At 37.5% G+C, this 13584-nt stretch overlaps 1 protein-coding gene across 2 annotated transcripts in view; it reads right to left on the bottom strand.

Moving 5' to 3' along the window:
• The window catches only part of atrnl1b (attractin-like 1b), an 87194-nt gene that overhangs the window by 17688 nt on the left and 55922 nt on the right, over positions 1–13584 (bottom strand). For both annotated transcript variants that reach the window (XM_052570798.1, XM_052570797.1), the window contains exon 27: positions 1930–2037. In XM_052570798.1, coding sequence (XP_052426758.1) covers positions 1930–2037 — 108 coding nt within the window. The remainder of the gene's footprint in view (positions 1–1929; positions 2038–13584) is intronic.

The raw sequence follows: 13584 nt of genomic DNA, 5'->3' as shown, positions 1-13584 counted from the left end.
TACGTACCGAACCGTGATTTTTGTGTACCGTTACACCCCTAATATATATATATCAAATTTATAAACATACACACAAGATGGTGATTAAACAATTAAACAGATTTTTGGATAGACATGCCACACTGAGTTGTGGCACTGGAGCTAGATGTGTAGGTTCAAATCCATGTCATGTCCTAATCCCATTCTCCCTTTTCAACCAATACATTTCTGTCATACTTGTCTTTTACTATTAATAATACTGCAATTGGCCTATAAACTTCACAGCTACTGCACAGTAACGGCTCAAACGAACCTTGGTTAAATCTGCTATTAACATCTGTCTTGGGTGAGCTAATCTGCGATAACTACAGACAGAAGCTGAGCTACAGGCACATATTACTATGCTGAACCGTCTGGATTGTCCTCTTTTTTTATTAGCAGGTTATGCTAAACAATTCAACAGCACCAGATGCTGTCTCATTAACCTTTATAGAACAGAATTGCTCTCATTTCCCTCCTTTCACCTTCAGCTGCTGCCAGACCCCAGCATAGTGGGGCCAACATCTGGATCTGCCTCAACAGACTCCAAGGAGTGTCAATGTTGATCACCAAGCACATGATGAAGCCTGGGGAAGAGCAACATGATGGGCCACATATGCTATAAGACTAAACATAAATATATGCTTAAGGGTTTCATACTATGATGTCTCCAAATGCTAAAAATAACAAACAGAATCATAGTAGAGAAGCACGTAGAAGAAAAGCTCAGAAAGCCACTGTGGACAAAATGACAGTGAATTTAGATCCACTGCTGAGCATTTGTTTTTTGGGTTTGATTTTGTTTCATTCAAATAGTCTCTGGATATTTTTTTTAATACAAGCTTGAAATGCAATTGCAATCAAAGCTTTGAGGGAATGAGTTCTGAGATGAAACAGAAAGGTGGCGGCTCACAATGGGCCTCCTGAGGTGAGCCTGTGCATTACTGGCAACTGCTTGAAGATCTGTGCTGGTCGAAATGAACCCTCTGAGGCTGAGAAGTGAACAGCAGGAATCCGGTCTCAGAAGGTTGCTCTGTTTCCACTACAAAGGTGACAGAACTTAAAAAGTGATGAGACACAACAGTATCTCAGAAAAGGAACGACATGTTCTGAGAGTACATTCAGTAAATAAGGAGCTTTTGAGCTAACAAACTCTCATCGTACAGAGTGCAAAATAAGAAAAATAAGATATGCAGGTACTTAACCATCTGAAGCCAAAATGTTGATTATCAAAACAACTTCTGTTGGCAAACTTCAATTCTCAACAGCTGGCTTGTGGACGCAATTTTACAGAACTTAAGTGGCTCTTCTCACAAGGCTGATGTCCCCATAAATGAGAGCCATGCGCTCGTAAGAGTGAAGCTAAAGTTTGTTTAAAAAGATCCATGTTGAACAGCGTTCAGCTGGAGGATTGACGAGTATGTTGTTTTCTGCTCTCTTCATTTGTGGCGTGTCCTCCAACAGCCCATAATGCTCACTGAGCACCACTCCACTCTACACTAATGGATTCTGGAGAGGCACATCAAGTGCCGCTGTACGTGTGTTTCGAACGTCTCTGCTGAGCGGCAGGTACATCAGCTTTCACAGGTCTGCGTGCGAGTCTGTTGTGTAACAGCCATGAATCGCAATGCACTTAAATTAGAGCTGTCAAACTGCAAACAGTTTCTGCCTGGTATTGCTCATTAGTTAGACTGGAAACCTCATTAAGCTGCTTCTGAAGGTTAGGTACATTATATATATATAGAAAATATTATATAAAGATATATAGAAAATATTATATAAAGAAAATCATTTCAGAGCCATACATACAGGTTCCACACAGATATCTGATACTGTATATTGGCAAACATTTCGATGATGAATGTTAGCCAAGTAAACCTAACTGGTTCAAAGTTCAAAAGTCAAACTAACCTCGATTCCGCCCTGAAGCAGTTCTATCTGAGTGCCGCCCACATCCAGTGTCACCGCGACCGAGGCAAAAGGGCGACTGGCCATCTGCTGCCTTTCCCTCATCAGTTGCTGTAGCAAAAAGAGATGAAAGAAAAAGGGGGGGGAAATTATGATACATTAGTAAGTATCTGTACATAAACTTCATTCTTTCACACGACTCTTAAGATGTCAGTTTTTTTTGTCAAAATCTCAGATTTAAGATTAAAAGTGGTGACTGACAGCTTAAGTGACATGACTCACAGAAAGTTCAGTGTCTGATATTTATTTTAAAACAGAAAAAAATAAAGGCACCCTGATACACACACACACACTCTGTGAGGCAGTATGCAGGGTTGTTGAGATAAAGAGGAAGGGAAAAGATTAGGAGAAGAGAAGAGGAGAGCTTGTAAAAAAGAATAGAGGGAGACAGAAAGTGAGAGAGAGAGAGAGAGAGAGAGAGAGAGAGAGAGAGAGAGAGAGAGAGAGGCCATTGACAGCACTCTGGCTGTTTTCCAGCACAGACAGAAACAGGTGGTTGAATAATTCATTTGTTCCATATAAAAAAGTTTGGAGGACCAGACTAATCAAATGTCTGCAAAGATTGGAAGGAAATTTCTCTTGCCACAACATGCATGACAAGCAATTATTTTGCCATTGATTGCGTGAGCATCAGTATTCCAGTGGTGGAGTTTAATTAATGATGCATTCCCTGTAATTTCTCCATTCGACTGACTGGATGGTTGCCCTAAAAGCAGAATTCACAACCTTCATAGAAAATCCCATCCATAACCGATGGCATACTGCTTATTTTGCCTCTATGATAGACAGAGTTTATCTATCATATGCACATGGTGCACAATTTTCCTTGCTTGAGCATATATGAGGAGATGAGACGGACCAGGTCAGAAGTTCTTCTGAAGGTCACATCAATATATTTATCAATACCAACTTCTCATCTGTAATCAAATTGCGTAGATGTCAGTGAATGTAAGAGAGTGAGCATTCATGAGCATTTGCAGGTGGGACATGGGTACAAAAGATCAATACAGAACAATACAGAGCATTCAATCATACAAGACTATGCAAGTTAGAGAATTCCACGAGGAACAATTAAAATACCTTTCCAGTGGAACATTCAATTGGCATCTTAATAAGACCTCAAACCACTGCTTAAATGTCTCATTTCATTTCATTACCAACTATAACATCAAACAATAATGAACAACACTACATCAGGTATGTTGAAAACGAAAGCTTTTTCCCTGGAGACAAACTTTGAAAGACGTTGTACTCAAAAGAACACTCCAAATCAGCTTCTCTCACTTCAGACAGATGGAGAAGTCGCAGGTGATGCCTCTATCATCTCTGGATAATCAAGAGTTAAAACATGGAGTGGTCCTCACCACAGTCGATCAATATCTAAATACGGGCTGATTTGGGTACCAAGGACGAGGCTGATTGCTATTGGATTTGTGATGGAGAGAAGTATGCTGAGTTAAACTATAATTGTGTCCCATAACGAAAGATAACTGTTGAGGTAGTGTCGCTGTCACTGGTTTCACAGCAGTTCTGTACCATTTTGACATACTGACAATCACACCGATGGAGATTTCATACAAGCAAACTGAACCGCAAACACTTCACTTCATTGGTCTGCATACTGTATTTTCCGAAATATAAGTCAAAGTTTTTTTCATAATTTGGCTGGTCCTGCAACTTATAGTAAGGTGCGACTTATCAAAATTAATTTGACATGAACCGAGAGAAATGAACCAAGAGAAAAAAATTACCGTCTACAGCCGCGAGAGGGTGCTCTATGCTGCTCAGTGCTCCTGTAGTCTACACTGAGAAGCATAGAGCGCCCTCTCGAGGCTGTAGACGGTAATGTTTTCTCTTGGTTCTTGGTTCTAAATGAATGCGACTTATAGTCCCACAGGCGTAACTATCGGTAAGCAGGGTAAGCGGTTGCTTACGGGCCCGGACCAATCAGGGGCCCGCCCGCGTTACTGGAAGATTTTGATTGACAGCCAGGTCCCCCTATCGCATTTGACTACTTTTAGTTTGATCGCATTTAATTTTTTTGCGAAATGATTTTAATAAATAATGACAACAGCACATTTGACTGAAAATTAAATGAATGTTTGTATCGAACAATGATGAATTTGGTGTAATTTGTTTCTAATTGGAACTGGGGAATCCCCGGGTGAGCATGGCATTGCGTGCAAAACAGTAAAAAACGTTGAACTTGAGACAAACGTCGTGGAGTCGTCAAATTATAAACACAAAAGTGGTTTCACTGCTTTCATGATTTTTCTGACCACCCCAGTGACAGTGGCCTCTGCAGAGCATTCTTTTTCAAAACTAAAACTGATAAAAAGCTATCTCAGGAGCTCAATGGGACAGTCTCGTCTCTCTGGACTTGCCATACTGTCAATTGAGAATGCCCGTGCGCGCAATCTGGATCGACAACTTTGCACACAGGAAAGCCCGGAAAATGCAGCTATAATATAAGTGAGCATCTTTTTTATGTATTTGGACCTATGCCTATTTGTATATAGCAGTGACAGTAACAGTAACAATGTGTTATTATGGTGCGCCGACACCAGCAGTTTTTTTTTTTTTTGTGCGCGTAGCATCATCACGTGTTGTAGTAGAGGGGCCCGCCTTGATAATCCTGCTTAAGGGACGGTGTTGCCTCGTTACGCCACTGTATAGTCCAGTGCAACTTATATATGTTTTTTTCCTCATCATGACGTATTTTTGGACTGATGAGACTTATACTCAGATGCGACTTATAGTCCGAAAAATATAGTAAATTACATTATTTCAGGAAATTCGGGGTTCTGCAGATGAGAAACATTTAATAGGACAGAAATAAAAATGTATAATAAAAGAAAGAAATTAAATTGGCACTAGTTTTAGCAAGGACACAATTAATTGATTTACAATTATTTAAACTAAATGCTGCTCTTTTCCGAACTTTTTGTTCAAATAATAAAAAATAAAAATACACAATACAATTGAAATGAATAAGAATCATTTCTTGATCAGCAATTCAACATATTAGAATGAAGGATCAATATTCAGCTTTGGAGATCAGAGGAATTAATAAATTTAAAAAATCTTGTTTTAAATTCTAAAATCGCTTTCCACAATATTTTACGGTTTTCACTGTATTTTCAAACAAATAAATGCAGCCGTAGAGAGCATTTTTTTTTTTTTACAGTCTTTCTGAAATGTAGCGCAACTACTTCTATATACAATTGGAAGCAGTGTTTCGAGCACTGATATACAACAACACATGACTGATTCCACTGAATCACAAACAAATGACTGTAAAGAGCTGGCTCAAACTGAAAAAAGTAATAGAATATGAGTTATATATTAGGCAAATGTTCAAAAGACAATTCCATGATTTAAAAAAATTATAAAAAAATTGGAAACATAACTTTGGAAATAAATTTTCAAACCAGCAGGAGCATAGTAAATGGTTATTTCAAAGAGAGAGAAAAAACAACTAAAAAAAAAAAAAAAACGGTGGTAAATAGCAGTACTTCTCTTTACATATAATTCACTATAAAAAGGACACATAAAATGGGAACACTAGTGCATGCTTTAAAGTGCCTTGATTATAGCATTTAAAAGTGACTGATGGTTAAAAGGAGGCAAAGTAAGAAGCTTTACACTCACTGAACTGAAGTGAACATTCAATTCCTATGAACGCACTGTGTACTACTTATTCTTCTGCAAGCTTTCCACATGCTAACTAATCTTCTAACAATGGCAACATGTATCATTATAGAGCTAGACAGATCACTGAATGCTTTCAAGATCCTGAATCTTCAGCCTCTGCAACAGATCTTCAAAACTCAATCTGAAAAACGAACATGAAAGACGATTTGGCAATTACTACACGTCATTATAGACAAGCCTTCCCGTAGCTCAAACTGTTGAAACATGGTGCTAGCAATGACAAGGTCATGTTTTCAATTCCCAGGGCAGAGCATAAACACCTTAAATACAATGCAAGCTGATTTGGATTACAATGTAAATGTAATAATGAAATACCAAAGACATTCAGATTAATAAATTCTCTAAAAGGTTTTAAACAGATGATAATTGGGCCAATAACATCATGTCACCAAACACATAAAGCAGTGATTTATTATGAATCTCTGATATTCAGTTCAACCTCAGAAATTACAGAATGAACTTCATCCTGTGTCCATGACAAACATAAAATACAAGGAGGAGGCGACGTCCTTGACAGCGCACATATCGGGCAGACAGCGCTGTCTCTGTGGGGGTGTCTCTTCGGCACTGACACAAAGAGGTCTCTTCAATGACTTCCGCTCAAATGGGCCCTGATGGCACCATGGTAATTAATCACTCATTATCTTTTCTATTAATCACCACTTGAGGACTGTTATGGCTAATCCCACCGCGACCACATTTATAGTGAAATTATCAAAGCTGAGCACACTGCTCACGTCAAGGCTTCTCTTGACAATACGATCTGATCATCTCTGCAAAACGTGAGTGAGACCAGCCCATGTGCATGTGGATAAAAGGAGAGTTAATGGAGAGGTAAGATAGTTGAAAAGTTAAGTGAACGGTCTTTGGCTAAATAAAAATATTCAGGTAAACAACTGCCTCTTCCAATTTCTAGAAGAGAAATGTAAATAAATAAAAATCAGTGTTCAAATCAGTTGGTATTCCCTATACCGTAGTTCATTATAAATGAGATAAGGCTATTTTGTAGTGTTGTGCAATTTCTGAGTAAACTATTTGAACTAAACTCTATTTATAGTTTATAGTTCACTCTTAACACCCTTATGATTTATGCTGTACATCCAAAATAAGATCACCTGTGCTATATAATCTAATGCGGAGAGGACTGAAAAGTAAAAAGATCAAATTTGCAGCTTCCTTTATTTCTGCAATCTCTATATTGCACTTATTGCAACTCATTCATAGGTCATTAAAAACATTAAACAAGCTAAGTGCCAGGAAAATGTTGAATGCTTATATTTCTTGGATTAAGTGGATTGGAGAAGAAGAATGCATTTTTTAATTCTTTTATTGTGAATTACGATGACCTATTGTATTAAACATTACAGGCTTACAAGAAAAACAGTAAACTATGGAAGCATTAGTAACACAATAATGAATCATTTATAAACATTAGTTAACTATGTAGTTAAAAACGCGTTCTTAAGGTGGCGCGTTAGGAGTTTTCTCCTTGCTTTATTGTGGATCGCAGACTGATTAGTGCAAAACCGCCACCTATTTCTTAAGTGGACCATTGACACTCCTAATTGAGACTGTAGATAGAGTGTCAATGGTCCATTTAAGAGATAGGTGGCAGTAATGCACTAATAAGTCTGTGATTCGCCATTAAGCAAGACGACAACGACGATGACTCACGTGCCTGCTGCTGACGACACACAAAGGAAGACATGCACTTAGAAGAGTTCTAACAGTTCGGACATTGTGTAATTCAGAGGTAAAAAACAATATAAATATTGTTCAGTTTCTTGCACAGACCGATCGTTTTGTGTCTTTAAACATCAATGTATTGCAACGAGCCACAGGGTTTAATTTGGTTTTGTTTGTGTTTTTTTATTGTATGTTTTAGTTGTGATTCACATCCACTTACATTGTAAGACTGACATACTGCAACGGTTTCAGTTAAAAATCTCAGTTTGTGTTCTACTGAAGAAACAAAGTCACCTACATCTTGAATGCCCTGGGTTAAGCAGATAAACATAAAATGTACATTTGTGGGTGAACTATCCCTTTAATAATGTTAATGTCAACATTTTCAATACATTTTTTAAATCAAAAGTTAAATCTGTTAATAACAGTTAATGAACATTGTCATCTTAAGAACTGAACTAACATGAATGTACAATTGCATTTTTATATACACATTATATACATCAGCAAAGATATCAAATATATTCCTCAATCTTAGTTCTAATGAATTAACTAAAGTTAACAAATGAGAGCGAATTGTGAAGTGTTACAGAATTATGTGAGATTAGTACAAAATAAAGAAAAGTTGCATCTAAATTAATTTGATTTTAGCATGAAAAGTGCAGGATAAAAAGTGCAGGAATACAAGCTGTTAATTTCTGCCTGTCGAGCCGGCTGATATCATCGTGAAGCTGCACTCTCATCAAACGCGGATGACATTTGTACCAGAATGGCCCATTTCTGGGGTGAAGCTGAATATTTACGAGTCCATTAATTTAATCTTTATCTAAATACTGATATGAAGCTATTTGCTTTCCTTCATTCCCTTGGACTAGCATGTTTGGGAATGTATGCGTGAGTGAGAAAGTGAGCAAACGCAAGGAGAGGAACTTAGAAAATAAAATGACAAAATATGACAGGGAGAGAGCAAAAGTGAGATGGCGTGAGAGAGCATGGCAGGAAGGGAGAGAGCTGTGGCATGCTCTCATTTGTGCTAATAGATCTTCTCTCGGAAAACAGCCTGGCTTTGTTGACGGCCAAAAAGCACCATCTGCAATTTATCCATCTCTCTCCATCACCTGCTATTACTCATCAGGCCCACTGCCTTTACTACATCAGTGGCATCTCCATAACAATTATGCAAGACAAAGCCAGTCCATCACTGAGAAATACATAGATGCATCCATGTCCCGTACCCTCATGAATGCAGCTGACTTTCCAACTAGGGTACATCTGCAGTGCTGTTGTGTGACAAAAACTGGATTTTAATCGAGACCTATTATACTTTATAATTCCAGTGCCATAAAGCAAGCTCAACATGGAAAGTGTGCATACACAAACATGTAGGGTCTTAGGCTAGTGTTAAGGTCAAACCTATTTTATTATTCTTTGAAATGCTCTTTAAACCTTGCCCCAGGGAAGTGTTGTGAAAATCTCACTGATGTGAAATTGAGATTGATTGTTCATTGATTTTACCGTAGGCTTCATGTAAAACCCTGCCGGAATCCCTGCTCTCTAGCATTGGGACTTTCCTGTTAGATATTAAACAAGGGCTAAAATCTCTCAAAGCCGTTTTGGCCAAAAACACTCAAATTTAATGGAATGATTTTCCATCCTGGAAATGAAATCCAATACAGCCGTGATGAAACACTTCAGAAATACAACCATTCACAGTTGTATTTCCTGCAATATAATTATAATAAATACATATAAATCTAATAAAAATACATTTAATCATGCATTCCTAAATAAATAATCAATTAATAATTATAACATTATGTTACGAGTTGATTGCCTTTAAAAAAATTAGAATAACTTAGGGAAAGATGTTTTTATTTTATAATACAATTCTATAAATCTTAAATGTTCCATACACAGACCCCAAACTTAAAATACTTTGGGTGCTTAACTGATCAAAAATAACTCTTATATCCTAGATAAACATAAAATGTAATTAACTATGTATGTTAACTATTAATTGCAATTACGTATTCACACAACTTTTCACATTTGTGGATGTTTTAGACCCAGGGACAGCCTAGCATGAGGGGGAAATTCATTCTGATTAGCAAAGACTTGTCAGTGCCAACACTATCTAAAATTTTAACAAATTATTCACTGTAGAAATTATGTAAATTAAGCTACTCACAAACCACCAAATTAATTACAGCTGATCATAACTGGAAATGAGGTCTTGAACCAAGCAGAGGAATTTGCCCTGACAGATGACACAGAAAGAAAAGTTTTCTCACTGGGAACAAAAATACCTAGTAAAAGTTGCATACTGCAAGATATAAATGCACCCCCCGATCTTATAGAAAAATATATTTCATCAAAAACTTCACGGCTTCTAATTTTTCACCAAAAGATTTGCTAATGTTAAAATACAATGAAGGTAATCCACTCAGAATCCTTTCTGCATTGACCCATCTGATGCAGTTCTTCCTGAGAAACATCAATGACTTGATTAGCTCTTTAAAACATAGATTAAGAAATTGGCTTCATTGGTTATTCCACAAAGACCTTCTGAGTGCCTGTTTGAAATTAAATTTGACATTGCTCTGTTAGTGTTACCAAGTATATAGATCAGAGGCGTTCAGTAACAGGTTGTTCATTCTGAAACTGCATTTATTACAATATTGATTGTACATTTTCGTTAGCACCAACTTTCTCTATTAATGTCCCAGAATAATCTTCACTGCTTAATGTTTGTCTATAAGCAATGAAAAGCTTGTTGAAGTGAGTAAGGACATGGATGCAACTTTTAATATTCTTCTTATTGATGCTTCTCTTTAATATAAAGAAGTTTGAGTAAAAGTAGGTACTGTAATATAACAGCCTCTCTTAAAAAACAAAGGGAATGGTGTGCAGATGGGAGAAAAACAACCTGAATTTGAAATTGCTGGAAATTACAGTGTTTCCAGCTATAGGTGAAGAAGCCAGATTAGAATATGCTATCAGGATTTTGGAAAATAACTGGCACAAACACAGATATCATCTGTTTAGTGCAGTGGCCAGAATATGAAGCAGACATTTCTGCAATATGATACCCCACTACAGTAAAGTAACAATGTGGCGAGTGGGGAGGGGCCGAGAGGCATGGGAACGAGGAGTGAGGCCAGGTGTAGTGATCGGAGATGAGCTACACCTGCGCCCCACCGCCAGTATCGAGTCCCACGTAGGAGATGGAAGGATATAAAACTGGAGTGACGACCGTGAAGGACGAGAGAGGACCAGGCCTGGGACATTATTTTATGTTTGCTTTTTATTTATGCGCACCAGTCGGCCGTGAGGGGCTGGTGCGCCGTTTTGTTTATTTTTGAATATTAAAATTATGTTTTGATTGTGCGCCGGTTCCCGCCTCCTTCTTCCCGATGAGTATGGAGTTTTATATCCTTCCATCTCCTACGTGGGACTCGATACTGGCGGTGGGGCGCAGGTGTAGCTCATCTCCGATCACTACACCTGGCCTCACTCCTCGTTCCCACGCCTCTCGGCCCCGCCCCACTCGCCACAAACAATTATTTACTCAACGGAAAAACCGAATTGGAATTTTGCAACTAACTGTTGCTGTATATCGGATACCACGATGACCCTTTGTTAAATATTATTAACTCCTCACTCTCTCTAGAACATGACCCTTCAAATAGTCCGAATTTTGGCTTGCTGCAAAGGGTGTTTTACCCACTGAGCACCTCACTGCATTTTTCCACCTCAGAAACATCAGTTACTGAATATTCTTACTACAGTAGATGCAGAATGTTAGTTCATGCATTCATAACTTTGAGACCTGATTATTGTAATGCACTTCTGGCTGGATGCCTGATTGTCTCCATAAATAAGCTGCGGTTCATTTAAAACACTGCAGCCAGAGTTCTAACCAGGTCCAGAAAATATGATCATATCAGTCCAATATTATCATTGCTTCACTGGTTACCTGTCAATACTTATACCTTAAAAGCTCTCAGTAAAAATCAATACCATACATCTCCTGCTTTCTTAAGGCCCGTTCACACCAAGAACGATAACTACAAAGTTAACGATATAAGTGTCCATACTAGTGAACAATATCGTCTGTTTATTTTAAGCGCGCGTGCATAAACCGCTTTAATTTCTCGAGCTCGTATAGCAGGATTGGTTATCAGTGTTTGTATTATTCATCAGCTGGAAAAAATTGCTCTGAAAGTGATTCCAACGAAATGGTTTCTCTGTGCCTTCATCGTTGTATCTTTGGACTGCTATTCTTTAATATTGAGAAAGATTTTAAGAACTACATCTTTTTTGTTATCTTCATAGTTATCGTGCTTGGTGTGAACAGGCCTTTAGTCTTTATGGCCACATCTGCCATAAATACATATAATATGTTTTGCATACCATTCCTACAACTACATATTGTGTGATATTTTATAAGTCACTATAATCACTACAGTTATTAACTACTGTATGTGACTAGATTACATCAGATGGAACAAACTAAATCAATCTAATATCACGAGAATAAACACCAAACACAAACCACCATAATGCACAAATTTAATAATAACAGAAGAGAATTACAATCAATTGCATCATATTATAGGTCATAAAATGCCTCATTCTCACCGTAGAAGCACCATAATTTTCTTGTCTTGTTCTGGGAAAGATTCAGTTTACCTAAAAGGAGTCAGTATTTTTCGCCCAAGCGCTGCAAAACATAACCATAGCTAAAGACAACAGACTAGAGAAAAGGAAGCATGACCTTCTTTGACTGGACATCACATTTAGCTAAACATAGAACAAATATGTGGTCTTCATTTCCAGATCTTTGCTTTGAAATCACCAAGTGAACTGTTCCACTTCACAGTTCTACTCTGCATTGATATATTACTTCAGAGCACACTACTGCATCTCTCTGAGCAATGCATGTATCATTTCCACACATCGGTTTGTGTGAACTTGTGATTTAACGAACTCTCGGAGAGTCCCACAGCTGAACTTGCAAAGTGAGGACGAGTATTTGTCACAGACTAAAGGTTCCCTTGTGAGTGTGTGATGAATGAAATGGATGCAGAGCCTCTGTGTTCAGAGTCACAAATGGTTGGGGCCGTTTACAAGGCTCTCATTATGGGATTTTTTTGACCGATCAGAGCTGCTTTTTTCTGCAGGACCAGAGAAGGAGCTGATGCATCCGTGCTGTCCTGATTCCATCGAGCTCTTTCTCTCTGCATAATGTGTCCTTTCCTGACCAATTTGTGTCACACAGGATTGTGCCTCATTCATTAAGTGAAGTAATAAGGCTCTGTTTAATTATAGCATAGCTGAGGACGTCTAGCTTTTAAAATATCAATAGTTTAAAGCCGATTGTTATGTAATTGACATGCTTAATATCCATAACCCGCCAAACAATCATTAATGAATGATCATCACTAAAAGCCATTGAAAACTCAACATTAGATAAAGTATAGCTTCCATCCTGCAGACCAAAAGCTCAGTTTCTCTGTCACTTAAACCTACATCTTGGGCTGTAAGCCAGCCAGACTGGTTTTATATTGGGGCTGATACTATGACCTTTAATTAATATTAAAAGGATAAAACTCTTGGTTCCCTTTGCCTGAAGTTTGCTGATGCCCTTGAAAAAGAAACATTCTTTATAACACATGGCCCTATCACAGAGATAAAAAGTTTTATCATAACTTCTCCATTTTTCATAATAATAGATACTCCCAGAAAAACCAAAGCATGCACTCAGCTGGCCTGGAATATAATACTGTCTAAATAAATGTTCCTGTCTATAGCAGCCTAAAATAGATGCAGTTATCAAGAGTCACTACAAGGCCACCACAGTGACATATTCTATTCTTTAACACCACTGTGCTAATAATTTAGAATTAGTCTGATTTCAACAGTTTGGATGGCTATTATATAAATTTTAAAATAAAATATTAAAAAATATATCTATATATATTATTAGAAATGTTTAACATTTTGATAATTTTAATATATTAAAAGGTGAAATCTATGAAATACCTTATTATGTATATTTTGTACAGGCAAGCAGACATAATATAAATGCAATGTGCAAAGTTTCAAGTTAATGTTTTCCCATAGAAAACTATTAGAAGGAAATCCTGAACCATTGCGTTCATATTCCGGCCTCATCTGCTTGCCTATGTAAACTAT

Source organism: Carassius gibelio, chromosome B12 (assembly GCF_023724105.1).
Source record: "Carassius gibelio isolate Cgi1373 ecotype wild population from Czech Republic chromosome B12, carGib1.2-hapl.c, whole genome shotgun sequence".
NCBI lineage: Eukaryota > Metazoa > Chordata > Actinopteri > Cypriniformes > Cyprinidae > Carassius > Carassius gibelio.
Note: the sequence above shows the minus strand (reverse complement) of the source record. Positions and strands in the feature narration are given on the sequence as shown.